Below are 17,098 nucleotides of genomic sequence, written 5' to 3' on the forward strand. Positions count from 1 at the left end.
CAAATCCATCACTTGTTAGAGATGAGTTCTTGTGGTAGAAACTTTGAAAAAGAGAAGAAGAAGAAACTACAATGAGTCAATATTATTTTAGAAACAAAGCACACATAAATTTTGATCAGCTTACGTTTCTGAACACATTCAAATCACGTTTGTTACTTAACCACCTCACCAAAAACTACAGCGGGGTCGCACAGTGGGGCCTGACAGCACTGTGAGCTCTGTCAAGTTAGTTACACTAGAATAAAAGATTATATGATTGTAAGAAAATAAAAGTGTTTTATTTCCAATATGCAGACAAAAAAAATGAAGACTGAAGGTCTAATTAATATTTTTATGCAAAATCGGCTTACATGTAAAAAGGTTTCTGTCGGCTGGCCCCAAAGGTGTGACTTCCGGGCTTGATTGGCAAACTGAGGAGATGTGCATTAAACGGAGGTGGTGATTTATATATATATATATTTTTTTTATTTTCTTAGCGGTGCAGAGCATCTTCTGTATTTTATTACCAATGAAATAGTTATTGTTATAAAGATAAACTAAATTATTTGATAATTTATTTATTCTTAAGGAAACTCTAACAGCAACGGCCACTATATATTATTTTGAAACGCCCAACCGGAACTTATTTAAGCAATTACCTCGTTTGCTAAGAAAACGCTGTTTTTTTTAAGGGAAACCAAGGTTGTTGAGATCTGTGGTGGGCATAGCAGGTGGAAGGTAGGTGTAAACTAATTTTTGCACTATAGCTGTCCAGTTACCACAGATGTTCTCAGTCTTTAATTTTTTCTTGTTTCGGAGCTTATCGCTGGGGTTAGCGGAAACCGAGATGCGTGCAGGTGTCAAGTCAAACGAACTGGTAAAGTGCGAGCTAACTAGCTAGCTAGGCTGAAGCTAGCGAGGCTAACGGTTGGATTTCCGCGGTTCGCAAAGAAGGCTGCCGTGCTCCGGGATCTTACTGCCTTTGGTTGGCCGGAGTAGACAGTGGAAAAGTTAGTGTTATTGGCTGTTCGCAAAAAACATACTGTCACGGTTGTATTTTGCCTTTTATAAGTACAGTGGCGAATATTTGCTGTGAGTGGCTGCGGGCGGTAAGGGGGGCATTTCCTTTACATAGACGGTTCTGTTCAGTATGCTAAAGTCCTTCTCCGTAGAGGCGAGGTAAGAATAATAAAAGGCCAGTCATCCTCTTCATTACAGCATATTTTACGATGTTACATTTATAAATGCTAACTTTTAGTAGTTTTTCATAATTAAAATTACTTGTATGAGTAAGTATGTATGTTGTGAAGCCAATTGGTCTCGTCAAACAAACAGGCAAGTTGTGTTTGGCAAATGCTAAAAGATAGGAAACCTAAATGAGTGATTTGGGATTTTTTTTAATTTATTTTTTTAAGTTGTAGAGTTTTGTAATTGCAAATGGTAGGGTGTAGTCACTGTGGGAAGTTTTATTATTATTGTTGTTGTTGTTGTTACATTACATAGTAGAAAAAGAACAATAATTTTAACACTGCTTCATTTGTGGGTTCAACCCTTCTTTGGGCACAAGAGCTTCTACTCCATCTAATGCCACTGTATAGTCCCTCTGAGCTAAGGGCACACTTGTAACTGTACCCTGTGTAAAGTGATACACATCTGTGTTGGGGCATGCTTTCCTCCACCACACAGCTGACCTTGACCAAGTCTACATTCTCAAAAGGGTACACCTTTCCCAGACAGTTTAACAGCTTCATGTTGCTGCTCATTTCTTTTCTAGAGGTGCAGTCAGTTTTTGCGTCATGTGGGGAACAGATGCCGTTACAAATGGACATTGGTAATGGTGACATAGGGCAGTCTTACGGAAGATATTTAGTGAATGCAGTGAGGTTTTATTGCTGAATGTGTGTTTTGTTTACTGTAAATGGAACAGTCTTGCATGTAAACTTTATTTTGCGCTGAGGTTCATCAAGAATCTAAGAGTCCCTAAAAGAGTTTGATAGGCTGGCCATCCTCCTTTGTTTTGTTTGTTTTGTTTTGTCTTTTTTTTTTCTTTCTTATCAGCATGCTGGGGACCTTCAAGTTACTATAAGAGTACGCACAGTCACTGCTTATTTTGTCCCTCGTGCCACACAAGCACAGTGTGTATGTGCTTAACAGTTGGCCGCTTGCATTTATGTCTTAAAATGCAACCATTAACAGAGCATGTGAGGGAACTGAGCTTTTTTTTTTCTGTGATATGCATGCCAAGGCAAGATTTTTCCAGATGATATAACACTGAAGATGTGTCTGTAAAAAATCTATCTGAATGCTTCATCTGTTTAATAAAATTGTCCTTCTACTCCTCACCTTCTTTAGGGTTGCTGCTGTTTGCAGGAACGTGTGGAGCAGAAGAGCTGTGCCATTCCCCCTTTTGCCCTCTCATGCCCCCCTTTCCCCCGTGTGTCTCCCTGTGTGTTAGTGCCCCCACACCCCACCCACCCCCAACCTGATCCGTTGCCGCTCCAGCCCAAAGTCGCCCTCTCACCCCATGCTTGGGACAAAGGTTGCTCACTGCCAGCCCAATGACTGCCTGGATTGTACTACCTGTCAGCTTGTCTGCCTTCTCCATCACAGGAATATGGATAGTGTGAGTCACAGTGCCTGGGTCTTGTATGCTGTCACATTTAAATGTGTTACATGATGGGTCGATTAATTGAAGGGTTTGTGGGAAAGGACGGAGCAAATGGGCTTTTGTCATTGGGGATTTGTTTCTTTCTTTAAATTATGGTGGGTTTTTTACTCTACAGGTATGCCATGGCTGTGATGAATCACCATGTGTGTCCTGTGGAGAACTGGTATGTGATTTTTCTTCTATGAAGGTGATGAAATGGGCTAAAATATCTAATGGGTTACAAAAATAAACCAGAGCTAACTCCATAGCTATGAGCAGGGAATAAACAGAGCTTTTTGTGTCACTCCTACAGGTCTTACAATGTAACATGCATAGAAGAGCTGCCCCGGCCAGGCTTCCCGAAGTCATGCTGCACCATCCAGGACATCCCCCTCATCAGGTCCCTTTGCTACACTTAATGTCTTTGTTTCAGAGTACAAAAGCTATTTTGTGTTAGCAAAGGCCTCGAAGCATGAATTATCATCTTGTTATGTCATCGTTTTGCATAAATTGCATTTGTTTAATTTGCAAATACGCCACTTACCACAGGCGAGTACAATAGCGCTCTTGTAAAAACTAATCACTCCAAACAAGTTTTTGCAGTCCGTACGTTTAGATGATTTCTCATCTAAGTTTCAGGCCGTGTAAGCCGACATTTGGTGTCATACTTGAATTTATTAGAGAAGCTTCCCTTGGCAGAAGCATACTGTTAAACAGTGTCAGGTAAAATACATGCGTAGTCCTTTTAAAGTAAGTCTCACTATTCAGCAGCCATCTTGTCATCACCTCAGGGAAGTTATTTGGGCATTTATCTTAAAGATCCTATCTAAATGAATGGGGAAGGGGCCATGGCTAGTCTTATAAATAACTGCTTAAGACAGTGTTTCCTCCTTCTCACACCAGATCATTGAACAAATGGATGCAGTTAACAAAAAACAATAAGTACACTTTTCCATGTTTTTAGTATATCGAGTGGTTTGAGAACGGTTTAGTTTTGAATCTCAGTATGTGACACTGCAACAACATGATTAACTCATGTTTTTCAGTTCATTACATTGTTGATTTGCTCTTTAAGGGTAGAGGCAGGACAGCTGCCATCTTTGGCGTTTCAGAAATTAGAATAATTTATGTAATTTTTGTTGTGTGTGTGTGTCTTTGTAAATACTGTCTATATCTTGTCTTCACAGTAAATGTGGCTCCTACCCTCCTGAAAGCTGTCTGTTCAGCCTGATAGGCAATGTTGGAGCCTTCATGGGTAAGCCTAACTAAACGCAGTATGCATGCATATCTTTACAGTGTGAATAGATGTCGATGTAGCTTGCAGTGAGTTGGCTGAGTGTGACATGTAGTCTGTAAACAATGGGGAAAATCTGTTCCTCATTATGTTTTATGTTCTATTGTTATGTTAAGTTTTAGCAACACCCAACGACAGGGTTTTAGTGTTTATGTACTAGTGTTAGCCAATGTATCACCAATTGAAGACACCAGGAAGCGACTGTACCCAAGTTTTACTTCCTGTAAAACTACCAGTTGACATTTTAACACTTCCTTTTTTTGTTGTTGTAATGATTACATAATCATTTTAAGCTACTTTCTGTTTCAAGTCTTAATGTTAAACTGAGATAATCATCTGTAAGAACATCAAACTTATTCGACTAGCAAGAATGATACCCTCTGTAATTGATTACCAAAGTATGACTTGGTGTATTTTTTTTTTTTTTTTTAGTCTTTAGTGTCTTAAAACATTTAAGAGCATCTTAAATGACACACAGAAGAAAGGTGTGGGGTCATTTCATAAGGAATAAAAGGTGGACTGGTTAAATCTCTAATCTGTCTTTATATTCATTACCAACACTTGAGTGAAAAGCCTGTTGGCTTCTGTTTGTTAAACAAAATTAGGCAGTAGACACCTTTCATCTCAACACTGTCTCCACAGTCCACTCTGTATATTTTATTAATTCTCCACAGTTTCCCACAGGCACAGACGTTAGCCACAAGAGTTATGCAGGGGCTGGAAATAGCCTGTGCTCTCTAATCAATAATGAATACAGCTTTCCTTCCCCCTCTGTCCCTTCCCCTTCATTCACCTTCTGTGGCTTTCCTCCATTCCTTCTCCTCCCCCTCTCTCGTTTTATCACCACTCACTTCTGTCCCAGTTTTCCCACAGCTGCTTGATTGCTTCTCTCCTGCAGCTCTACTTCATTATTCACGTCACCTTTACTTCTCATATGTCTTTCCTTTATATTCCAGCTGTCATGGTTTTATTTTGTTTCCTTGCATTTTTAGTAAATAATGCATTTCTGCAATTCCTCAGTAGACCAGAAGCCGTTTTAGACCCTCCAATTCCTTCCTGTTGGTAGCTTGTGATGTTGGGCTCTGTTTTACTGACTTGCAACCTGGGTTTTTAAGCCTGCTGAGAAAATTGACCCTTATGCAAGCAGAGATGTCAGTATTTGAAAGCCAGCATCCTGTCTAGGGCAGCAGTTACATGAATCACATAGTCTAACCTTTGGAAGAATGCGTGAAGCTACTTCCCAGCTGCCTTTCTCATGATGCAGAACAGCGAGTGTCCAAATCTCAGGCGTTCAAGTTTATTCTAAAAAATTAGGAAAACAAAAGCATACTTTTCATACTAAGACCGCTTCGTTCCAATTTCAAATCAAAAAGATTATAGATTATTAATACTTGTTAAATTTGTTTCCAACAGTTGTGATGGTGTGCTTTTTGCGCTACGCCCAAGTGATCGAACACAGCCACAGATGCTGGGTCAACACCAGCGCTCTGGTGTCTGGCTGCACCAATGCCATTGGTCTTGTCATGGTGGGCAACTTTCAGGTAAGTAAAGAAAGGAATATAATGATTGGCAGATATCATAAACCTGTTTTTATTCACAATAGAAACCCATCTAATGTTTAAAATGAGAAAATGTACCACTTTTAAGAAAAAAACCCATATTTGCTCATTTGAATGTGGCGCACAAAAGCGCCCTCGTGTTTTTCCACGATAGTCTGTAAATATCTGAGAACCGAGGAGAGCAGCTGCTGAACTTGAACAGCAGTATTCTCTCATTCTTGTCTGAAATAGATTTTTCTTCTGTTTCATGATCCGTCGGATGTTTTTTAGTTGAAGGGTCTGGACTGCAAGCAGGCCAGTTCAGCACCTACATTCTTCTGTTCTCATGTAAAAATGGCTGCAGTCGGTGGTTTAACAGTCTCCGCTCAAATTTGCATGGCCTTCTCTTTTAAAATAAACAAAACAAAAGCCATCGCCTGAATGGGAGGATAAGTTTCTCTAAAACCAGTGTACATATCATTCAGTATTGATGGGATCTTTCTGTTTGTACAAGCTGTTTATTTCACAGGCACTGATGTGCCTCAATACAATCTAGATGCAGACTTTTGAACTGAGTGCTGCTGATAAGCTGGATTGTCGTCAGTTTGTCTGACCACAGAGCATTTTTTGTTACCAGGGTCAATTTTATATCATCTTTAGCCAGAGAAGACGGCTATGTGTTTACTCACATGTTGCTGCCATCAAATTTAAAATGACCTTAATTTCTAAAATGATACATTTTCTCAGTTTAAACATTTGATGTTTCAGTGTTGTGAATAAAATGAGCTTATGAGACTTGCAAATCATTGCATTCTATTTTTATTTTCATTTTATAGTGATGCTGATCACAATAAGTGAAGACCTCGTGGATGTCACAGTTCAAACGGCTCTTCTGACATTGTTTCCATCTGACAGGTTGATCATGCCAAATCTCTTCACTATGTGGGAGCGGGTGTGGCCTTTCCAGCAGGGCTGCTGTTTGTGTGCCTGCAGTGTGTGTTGACCTACCGTCTGGCTGTCACGGCCCTCGACTACTGGATGGCTCATTTCCGAGTGGCTCTGGCACTGGGAGCCATGATCTCCCTCGTCTTCAGTATCCTTTCCTTACTGGAGTGAGATCCTTGTTATTATGCAGATAAACGTATGAATGTGGTTTCAGCTCTTATAAGCTTTTTTTCAGTTCCTTTAAAGCCACACTGATGATTTTGTCATTTAAAGGCATGGTGGCTCTGTGCCTTACAGTAAGACCGTCCTGGGTTCAAACTTAGACGAGGCCTTTGTGTGCTCCATGGATGCTCTTGCTCCAGTTGGACCTCGTGGTGACCTGAGCAGGGTGTAACCTGCTTTTCTCGCCACCTCACCTGGGACAGGAACAATCTATGAACTAAATAAGAAAAATAGCCTTTGATGTCAAACTGCCTACCTGCCTACTCATTGGCTGATTGGCAACAGAAATTAGAACCGTTCAGCTCCGTCCTCATCAATCCTCTAAGCTGCACGTGTGCGCACTGCTGGCACGGTCTCTGCGCACAGAAAAAAAAAATCTAACCTGAATTAAAATTAAAACTTTGACACTGCAAAACAGAATTGTTTAGTCAGTAAGTGACCGGCTGCTCCCGTATGGGATTAGAACAGACCTTCCCAAAGTATGGGGGCGCAGAGCCATTGCAGGGGGGGCGTGGTATGAAAAGGAAAAAACAAAACAAAAAAAACCCGCTTGGACACTGCTAGCATAATGGACAGGTTTTTGACGGGGCGCCCACACAAATGCAAATCAGGAGATGAAGCATCGCTGAATATGTTTCCAAACCAACTTCATTCAAAGCCAAAGACTAGAAAATATGGTGAAGCAAATCTGCCCTTTGGCTTCACCTGCACAAGTGCCGCAGTAGGTTTTCCCTTCATTGGGAGCAGCGCTGGGCTCTCCAAATCACGGACAAACAGTATCCCAGTTGTTTATGTTTTTAAACCCATTTTGCACAGAGAGGCATTTTTTTGAAAAATGTATTGATAGCAATGTTGAACATTATTACACAGGAAAAAAACAACTACACGAAAAATAATTACACCGTGACGCCTCTGCCTTTGTAAACAGAGGGACATTAACTGCATGTGTGTATGTAAGCGTGTAAACCTGCAGATAGAGACAAAATACTGTTAATCTGACTATCTGCCATTCTGCAATTCATCTCATGTAAACAATAACATGGCGCACAGCGCAACGTGAAAAAGGCTCATACCTTTGACGTTGCCTGACCAACTCTGTATTCCTCGTCCACACTAAACGCAAAAAATTAGTTTAAAAAAAAAATCTGTTTTCGGTGATTCGAAACGCCGTTTACATGTGGACGAAAGGTCCAAACACATAGAAACAGCTGCGTTTGCAAAATACCCGTGTAGGTGCGGACGTAGCGTGAAAGAGTTTATTTTCTTACTACCTGTAATTTATTGCAGATTACTTGTATTTAGTTAATTGTTTACTAAATGTTTGAGATGTGAAATAAACTGCAATGGAGCAAAATATGGGTGTGTGGTTAAAGGATGTGTTTGCACGTGCATGTGCGCGCGCCGGGAGGGGGGGGGGCGAATATTTTTCTTGTAAAACAAAGGGGGGGCCTGGCAAAAAAAAAAATGGGAACGACTGGATTAGAAGATGCCACCTTATCCCATAGTCCAGCCAATAATGTGATTCACATTCGTATACACGCAGCTAATCAACGTGGCTGACAGGCTATGACAGCGTCCTTATGTGCCGACACCGGTGTTTTAGCTAGCAAAGCGGCGTGGCTGATGTGGAGTGAAGCCACGTTAATGACAACGGGCACAACCATTGGAGCAGGACAGACGGAACAATTGACGGAAAAAGTGTGGACTTTATAACAGTTTTTAACTCTGTGTAAAACCAGAGTTATGATAAAAATAGATGCAATGTTTGTTTTTCTTCCTGAATACTGTCGTTGTTTATATTTACTGTGGGAAGAAACGGTAAAAACTGCGTTTTATAAGGAAAACGCTCAAAAGCCTGTGAGCAAAAAACACCAAAAAAACCCCACCCTTTCCTATTGGTGGAAAAATGTACCGTGTCGACCAATCAAAAAACGATATAGCAACATAGCATTTAGTTGTTTAGGAAGGGGGGAAGTTTTAGGAGTGACGGTGTGTTTTGAGATGTGAGAGATTTGCGAAGTTTAGGTGTAGTTAGTGTGTAGTTAGTGTGTAGTTAGTGTGTAGTGTAGTCAATAGTTGTGTGTGTCAGAACAATGAGGCGACTGCTGAATGTTACAGGTGTTACAGCAGTGATACATCTCCTGTTGTCAGGCCTGCAGGTATCAGGCCGTTGTTCTCCTTCATCTCATAGTGGACAGAAATTATTTTTTGCAGCGGCACAAATAATTTGTGTGGCATCAAATTTGATGCAGAACAGCTGATTGTTCTGTAAATAGTTAAAAATGTTTATTTAAAAAAAAAAAAACGCCTTGGCTGCATTTTTAGGTAAACAGCTGCAAAAAAATTTGTTTGCATAACTCAGTTACTTTTTTGAAGAAGTAACTATATAATTAATTGCCCATCATTGGTCTTTATATGCTGTATTTTGCAGACAGAGTTACAGACTCTCTCCCAGACCACAGACTCATACTCATAATACAACTCAAGAGTTTTATTTAAAAAAATTTTAAAAAGTTGTTTTCAAAATTGGAGTTCAAGTTATTTTTACTTCAATAGTGTTAACATCCTACACAGGTCATGAACAAGATTTTTTTTTTTTTTAAATTTCATTGTAAGTGGGCTAAAGCAGTTAAATAAAGTTGTCTAACATAAGTGTAAATGCTGTAATTTGATTATTTTAATAAACCATGTAACTTTGATTCGATGCTGGTGTGACCACAGTGCACACGTGTGCTGTTGCTCACAGTGGTCCAAGGGACGCTCAGGGAGTTTGTGTGTTCACTCAGATACATGAAATATTGGAGGGAACATTGGTCATTATAAGTAAGCCTACTGTGGGTGAAGAAAAAATGAAGACACCAATCATTTAATACTTTAAGTCCATCTGTTTGGTAGAGATTTGAATGTTCTGTCTGCTTCAGTGAGGATAAATGCTCTGTTCTCTCTACAAGAGCCGTTTGTCATCCTTAACTTGTCCTCCAAGGCGGCATCTTCTTCATTCACGAGAGCTTTACCCTGCAGCACGCCGCAGCCATCTGCGAGTGGGTCTTCACGGTGGACATCCTGGTTTTCTACGGGACCTTCACCTATGAGTTTGGCACAGTCACCAGTGAGACCATGATGGCAGGCTTGCAGCAGAGCCACCACGGCTCAGGGGTGATCATGGGTTCCAGGGGCCAGGGCTCAACATTAGGAGGGGCAACCAAAGGCCTCAAGTCCCCTGGGGGAAGCAGCACATCGACACATCTCAACTGTACCCCAGAGAGCACAGCCATGTTGTAGCTGTGCAGCCCAGCCGAAAGGTCTGAAACATCACCGCAGAGGTGCTTCACGGGCTCCCACAGGAAGCCAAGCTGACAGAGGCAGCACGTGGAGGAAGAGGAGGCGTTTGGATATCCTCAACCTGTTTTTGTTTTTAAATCTCCACTGTTGGCGTGACCTGCTGCAGTTGTTTCCTGTAGTGTTGTTGAAAGTTTGGAGCCATGAATGTTCCTCGGAGGCTGTTGATCTGGGCACTTCTGCATTAGGTAGGGTGTTGCCTGACTGGGAGAGAAGTTTTTATTTTTTATTTTACTTTCTCCAAAAGTTGATTCTGTTCATCTGGCCGTAGCAAAGTCCAGATGAACAGAATCAACTTTTGGAGATTTACTTTCCTGGATGATTGAGGATGCATCAAGACGTTTATTTTATTTTATTTTTTACTCTGCATAGCTGATCTCTTGATGGTTTTCTCCTTCTCCCCAGACTCCTACACAAAACCTTGCGTGGCCGACCTGCTTCGGCTTTTTGCTTCTCTGCATGGCACGCTTTTCTTTCTTTCTGTCTTTTTCTTTTAACAGAAGAGCATTTCATGTTTGATTTCTGAGTTTGTGTAGTAGGTAGGAACCACTGAATGTCTGAGAAATGAATAGTTATGTTTTACAGTTTGAGAGCGCACAAGCTTTTTTTTAATCAATCAGGCATAAATTAATTATCGCACCTGCCTTTGGTTTGGTTGCACAGATAATTTGAATGCAGATGGTGAAGGTAGTTTTTAAATAATTTAAAAAAAAAAAAAACCGTGTAAATGTGTATGTTGGGCCTGCGTCCCTCGTGTGACAGCAGCATGGAAATGAATCAATCACCCTTAGCTGATAATCGTCATCTCCTGTATGTCGTTCCATAAATGTGTTGACAGTTTCTTTGAAATGCTAACATTTCATGTCACCCTTTATTTCACCGATGTCCACGCAATAACTGCCATCAGTCATGTGATAATGAGTTTAACGCAAACCCTCTCTTTGCTTCTGACAGATATTTAAAGCCCATCTTATGATAAAACAAGAATCGACTTTGGCGTTTGAGGGTTCTTGTTCGCACATTGATTCCAAGCTGGACCCTTGGAAGCCTTATTTGAGTTCATAGACCAGCGTTTTGTTTCAGTAAGAAGTGATGTGAAGCCCGAGGTAGTGTGATTTATTCACAGGAGAGGTACATATGATACAGGCTGTAGACTGGTGTCAAAGTGCTTTATGTGATGCGTTTTTGTTTTAAATTGTGTTGCCAATTTCTCTTAAGTTGTTATCTTTGTAGTAGCTCAACACCAGACTGCCACACATCACCACTGGTCAAACTGCAGCTGGCTAATGCCGCCTGTTTAGGTTACATTTCTTTATGTTGGAGTGAGTGAGGTGTGTTTCACAGATGCACAGTATTCTGCCCTCTGCATAGTGTTGAGTCATTTTAAACTGTCTGAAACACTGGATGCCAGCAATATTTTTTTTTTTTTTTTTTTAAAAAGGTCACCTACCTCTCTTATTTTTTATTTTATTTTATTTTATTTTTTTTTGTCAGTTGGATGTTACTAGAAGGTGAAAGCTTCTGGTACAGAATACAGTTGTGAAACATTTTCCATCTGGCAGCGTTTGAGGTATTTAATGTGATGGCGAGTGGGCAGTGTGCGACTCTGTCTGCAAGTGTCTGTCCTAAAAAGTGTCAGCATCCTGTGTAACGGCACAGTGGATGCAGTTACACAGGATGCACAATCATGTGTCTGTTTTGTCAATCCTGTTTGTCCTGCAAAACTTGCCAAAAAGACTAAAATCTACTCCAGGTTGAGTTAATTTTTTTGTGTCTTTTCCGTTTTAGCATTACATCTTGTACTTTTTTTTTTTTCTTTCTTCTCATGTGTTCACCTGTAACCTGTTTCGCCATACTGTTACTGAGTCATGCAGTTTGACTCCCAATGGCAGCTTGTTTGAGTCCTCACATTGGGGTTGGGATTATTCTGTTACAGCATCTATACCATAATGCCATCTTCCACAGGCCAAATATTAAATTAGTGGATTTCATTAGTTTGTTTTTTGTTTTGTTTTTTTTCTTTCTATCCAAATGTGCACTTCAATAAGCAGTCAGATCATTGGGTTGTTTGTGTAGGAACACTGTATTACAAAAAGCCGCCTGAACTGTACGTCTTGAACTTTAGCAACACAGAAAAACTTTACTGGTCCTGTTTTTCTTTTGAATTTGAAGAGTATGTAAATGAATGGTAATCACGGAGTCTGACAAATCCCTGAAATCAAGTCAACACAAATTGTTTGTTTTTTTTATAAATTCTGTAAATATGTATGATTTTTGTCTATCATTTAGGTATTTTCATTTGACAGAGATTTATATTCAAATATGAAATAAAAATGATAAATTATTAGCACGTGGCTTTCATGGACTATTTTAAACGCACAGATTTCCCTTTGTTTCCTCAACGTTACTTTCAGCTGCTGTGTCTTTGATTTAGAAGATTATATTTCTTCTGTGTGGGATGGCCTTCCTGACACAACCCCGAAGGAATTCAGATCTCCTCCTGGGATCAGACCGGGGCTCTTGTTGGGTGAATGTGTAAACTACAACATTATATAAACGGCAAAATTAGTTCAACTCTACAAATCAGCTTCTATTTTCATTTCACTTTTGGTCTTGGGTGCGTCACACTGTGGAAAATGTCAGGTGGAATATTTTTAGGACTCGCCTGTTCTTTAATGTGGCCGTTCACACCAAATGCTGAATGAATTTGTGGCAGTTATTGCTTCTTTTTTTTTTTTTTTGCATTTGGCAAAAGTGCTTGTAACCCAAATTGTGCACAGTTACTGAATATACACAGACACTGTTCCTGGTCAGTTGACTCTCAAATCATTTCTCTCCCTTCTCATTTTTTACATTTTTTTTTCTTTTTTTTTTTTTTTTTTTCTTTTTTTCTAAGGATGAATTTTTCACAAAATGCATCGTGTTGTAACACATTTGGTGTGTAATGGCCTTTATAGAGTGGCTTTGCTTGATTTACAGCTCAAAGCCTTATATATCTTATAATGAGCTTTGATACAGCCAAGACTCATGAGATAATGACACGAGCTTTATTTACCATCTGAAACAAGCAGTTTTAGATTGCCTTTCATCAAGGCAACTGTCTTCTGATTGGCTGCCCCTCGCAAACAGATATTCAGACAGCAGGTGGGTGGGGCTTCTGTCTTCACATAGCTGTGATCGAGATGACTGTAATGAGATCTGTTCTCTTTGTCATACCGAGCCAAGAGTAAAACCAGAACGTCAGTGACGTAGTAGCTCAGCTGGCTCATGATCCATCATAATTCACAGGTTACTGTAATGTATAAAGTGCAGAAAGACAGTGAAGAGTTTTGTCATTGCTTGGATGCACAAACCAATGAAAAGTTAGAGAAGCTTTAAGTCCGTCATATCCACGACACATTCATCTCATGTCACTAAAGTCTGACCGCCAGTCTAAGACTCATTACGTCACTGTGTACTTGCTAATAGTGGAGGGACATATGGACAGCTGATGAACTTCTCAGCACTCCATGAGTTCACTGATCCTTTTGTCTGAGATGGTGTTTAGAGCAGTCTGAGCTTTTGGCTCACAGGAAATACTTGTACATACACCGACCTCACAATTTAAAACTTTAAAACAAAGACCAACATGGCTTCCTAATCATAGCACGCCGTACTTGTTAGATAATAACAGCATCACTCTAACTATGGTTAGTGTTCTATACGTTCTAACGTTTTTAAAAAAGGGCCAGCTACTTATTTGCAAGCATAAATAGAAACAACTTTGGACAGAGCAGCTGACACAAATAGCTTCATAATTGGTTAAAAAAGAAAAGAAAAAGCCTGTTTAAATGTTTCCCAGATTATCACTGTGACGTGGACGCAGTTTGAAGATTGTCATATGATTCAGGAGCATTAAAACCAATTCTGTGCAGATTGTGTTATTAATATTCGCTCCAGATAGGCTACAGGACAGCCAGTGTTTTTTCTAAAATCAAAACATCATGGGACCAGCTGAAGGGGAACTCCACAAATCTTCCCAATTACAGATCAAATTACTCAGCATGAGGAACAGACAGAAAAATCTGCTGAGACCGCAAATGTACAAAAAAGCCCGTTCTCTACTGCGAACATGGAGTTTGAAAGGTGCGGGCATTTATCAGTGAACAATGGGCAACCCAGAATTTGACGTCCGCTAAGCTTGTTGGCGATTCTTTTAAAATTAAGCTTTTGATTAAAAAAAACAAACAAAATAAAATCAATTTTTTCAATTTTTATTTTTATGAAGAAGTAAGAACAGCAGCAGACAGATCTTAAAATCATAAATTACAAATCATAACTTCATGGTCGTTGAACAAATACAGACGAACAGATTTTGTCCATTTATAGCCTACAAAGTTGTTTTTTTGTTTGTTTTTTTTAAAGGAAAGGAAAAAGCAGCTGCTGTGTCTGAGAGCGCTCTGCTGGCAACAGGATGTGGAAGTATAATGGTCCTAGCTAGTGAGAAAAAGAGCATTTTAAATGTTTAATGACCTTGTTGCTTCCACTGCATTCACACCACGTCAACAGAGTGGTGAGAACAGGAGCCTGTTTACATTAATCCTCGACAGTCATCCCGATTGCCCGACATTAAGTCATTCCAGATAACCCGATGTGTTTTTTTTACTGTGGTGCATTTTTTCATTATTACAATTTATGTAGGATTTGCTGATATTTTGCCAAATATTTCACACTGTTTCCCCATCCTTGAGCGTGAAACTACACTCTGTTTGAAATGGTGTGCGAATGCAGCTTTATGCACTTCTCAAGCTTTCATTAAACTAAAATGTCAACGTGCCACAACCTTGCCCAACAGCACTGCAGCGTCATGTGTACATGGCTCCATGCAGGCCCTCCAGCCGATGCTCGCTCTGTTTCCTTCTCTCCTGCAGATCAGAAAAATAAATAAAAAAACAACAATATAGAGCTAATGCCACGATAAATGTACGGTTAAACGTTAGGACACACTCAAACACACCCACCTTGTCTTTTTTAAACTGCTCGTAGTCTGCATTATCGGTGGGTAATTCAAGTCGGCAGAGCGGACAGGAGTTGGTCTAAAGTTTAAAGACGACAAAGAAGCAAAAAGGATTTGTAAGAGGTCACGCTCGTGTGTTTTCTATTTCAAAGAGAAGCACAAACACGGGAGCGTTACCTTGTCCAACCATGGCAGTATACATCCTGAGTGGAAAAGGTGTTTGCAAGGCATTTCTCGAGCCGTTTGCTGCTCCTCAAACTCCAGCAGACACACAGGACACTTGAGACCTCTGCCTGTGAGAACGAAAAACAAAAAGCCACATCAAAATCTCAGGTGATATGCACGCTTACGTAGATTTTACATAGATCATGGGCTGATCATCAACCTAAATGTCAGGGCAGTTAATTCTCATGGTTCTGTCTACCTGCTTGTTCAGCAGTTATAACGATCACAGTGAGGGTCTGAACGGCAGTTTTGGCAGCCGGAGGAGGAAGCCTCTGGTCCCAGCTTGACATGCCAGCATAGCGTGCATCGATCCAGTCCAAGCCCTGTATCAAATACCTGTAAACACCAACGCAGGCACCAACAGTCAGTCAGAGCACTGCACACATGAGAATAAAGCCTCTCTGTTTGCTAGCCCTCACCTGGCCATCTCAAGGAGAGCATTCTGGCGGTACTGCTCCTCGGGGTCGGTGGGCTCGCAGTTGTGTTCATCAAAGTAGGATGCCATTTCCGCCCAGTACGTCCTGTTCACAACGAAAGAAATCAGGCATGAATGAGACGTGCTGAACGAGAGCTTGGCTCTACAACAGACAGTGAAAGTGAAAAGCTGAGGAATGCGATTGGTGAGTGAGCACCGTGCAGGAAAGTACGAGAAACACAGCTATGCCAATCATACTGCAAAAGCAGATATATGTGCTGCCTTGATGGCAGGGACTGATGTTGTTTTGTAACAGTTTTGTTCTGGATAAACATTCAAAGAGAGTGTGATGGGGATCTGAAAGATAGTCCAGTCATGTTTTACAATACAGGCTTTTCTTGGGAACACAATAGAGGGGGAGGGGGGCAGATAACAACAACAACAACACGAGCCAGCGCAGATACCATCGACCTGCGCTACTTGCTTTATTTCGTGAAAACAAAAGAGAAAAGCGCTCAACTTTAGCAAATTCTGTTCACGTATTAAGGATATAAATAAAACTTCAAAATATAAAACTGAGACCATCGCAAAAAGCGTTTTCCAGCCGAACTGTGTAAACAGTGAGCCAGCCGCTTCGACGTTAACGACCAACAATGGCTCAAAGGCTCTTCCACATTACAAATAGCCTCCACACGGAACTACCGTAAACACCAACCCTTACACGAGCTTTGTACAATCATAAGATACAAAAAGAATTTGTTGTCTTAAAACTATTCTAAACCTGATAAATTTGGTCGACTCACCTGAAATCTTGCAAAGAAACATTTGTCATCTTTCCGGGTACGAAGATAGCCACGTGACTCCTCGTCCAATCACAGTCGAGGTTTGGTTTTCCTCGTCTTCTGTTTTGTTTGTCTACGTAAGCGTGCAAAATGTCTCACTAGCGCCCACAACCGGTGAAAGACGTTCCCAAACACTGAACTTTCAAAGGGTTTCTGTACGAAAACGAATCATTTATTCATCATTTTTCTTATCTGAAGGTTATGAATAATACGGGCCTTCTGCCTAGACTCTGTAGAATTTCTTAAATAAAAAGGGCTAACTTATCATAGTGAGTAGGGACAGCAGGGTGCTGTGAAGGTTGTGGGTTTGAATCCTCTGTTCCTGCGTGTCTTGATCCCCATTGGTGATTTTATATTTGCTGAAGGCGTAAACGTGAGCATGAATAATCTATGCATTAGCTCTGTGACCTCTCCAGGATGTACTCTGCCTATCACCCAGCTGTGACCCTGAAGTGGATAAGCAGAAGAAGAGGGCTCTTACCTCATCCTGAAAGAGGTGCTCTACAGCTGGACTAATGTCTGATTAAAGTGGACCTATGATGATTTTCCTTATTTTATATTATCCATGTAACTGTGATGAATTAAACTTTACATAATGAAGTCGTCGCGTGTACAAACAATCTCTGAGTGTTTTTGATGATTTTAGTGAGAGCAGG

At 40.5% G+C, this 17,098-nt stretch overlaps 2 protein-coding genes across 2 annotated transcripts; one reads left to right on the forward strand and one right to left on the reverse strand.

Annotated features, from left to right (window-relative positions):
- Window positions 1-655: 655 nt before the first annotated feature.
- On the forward strand, window positions 656-12,186 carry LOC146620702 (transmembrane protein 150A-like). Its single transcript, XM_085367799.1, has 8 exons — window positions 656-717; window positions 2,332-2,602; window positions 2,763-2,810; window positions 2,940-3,026; window positions 3,814-3,881; window positions 5,334-5,461; window positions 6,374-6,551; window positions 9,609-12,186. The coding sequence occupies exons 2-8, from the start codon at window positions 2,538-2,540 to the stop codon at window positions 9,905-9,907; spliced, it is 873 nt and encodes a 290-aa protein (XP_085223925.1). The 5' UTR covers window positions 656-717; window positions 2,332-2,537; the 3' UTR covers window positions 9,908-12,186.
- A 2,140-nt stretch (window positions 12,187-14,326) lies between these two features.
- On the reverse strand, window positions 14,327-16,443 carry rnf181 (ring finger protein 181). The gene is made up of 6 exons (XM_085367800.1): window positions 16,404-16,443; window positions 15,605-15,706; window positions 15,385-15,521; window positions 15,138-15,253; window positions 14,965-15,039; window positions 14,327-14,868 (listed from the first exon to the last, which is right to left on the reverse strand). Exons 1-6 carry the CDS (start codon window positions 16,430-16,432, stop codon window positions 14,809-14,811), a joined length of 519 nt encoding a protein of 172 aa, XP_085223926.1. The 5' UTR covers window positions 16,433-16,443; the 3' UTR covers window positions 14,327-14,808.
- Between the last annotated feature and the right edge of the window lie 655 nt (window positions 16,444-17,098).

The sequence above is a fragment of the Diplotaxodon limnothrissa genome, linkage group LG12 (genome assembly GCF_057381915.1).
Source record: "Diplotaxodon limnothrissa isolate DT_005_m linkage group LG12, D_limnothrissa_male_GT1.1, whole genome shotgun sequence".
NCBI classification, from domain to species: domain Eukaryota; kingdom Metazoa; phylum Chordata; class Actinopteri; order Cichliformes; family Cichlidae; genus Diplotaxodon; species Diplotaxodon limnothrissa.

Coding starts and splice junctions, on each gene's coding strand:
- LOC146620702 (XM_085367799.1), top strand. CDS start 2,538: ATGACTGCCTGGATTGTACTACCTGTCAGCTTGTCTGCCTTCTCCATC. Junction 2,603..2,762: donor ATCACAGGAATATGGATAGT/GTGAGTCACAGT, acceptor TTTACTCTACAG/GTATGCCATGGCTGTGATGA. Junction 5,462..6,373: donor TCATGGTGGGCAACTTTCAG/GTAAGTAAAGAA, acceptor TCCATCTGACAG/GTTGATCATGCCAAATCTCT.
- rnf181 (XM_085367800.1), bottom strand. CDS start 16,432: ATGACAAATGTTTCTTTGCAAGATTTCAG. Junction 15,254..15,384: donor TATAACTGCTGAACAAGCAG/GTAGACAGAACC, acceptor TCGTTCTCACAG/GCAGAGGTCTCAAGTGTCCT. Junction 15,040..15,137: donor TACTGCCATGGTTGGACAAG/GTAACGCTCCCG, acceptor TTTAAACTTTAG/ACCAACTCCTGTCCGCTCTG.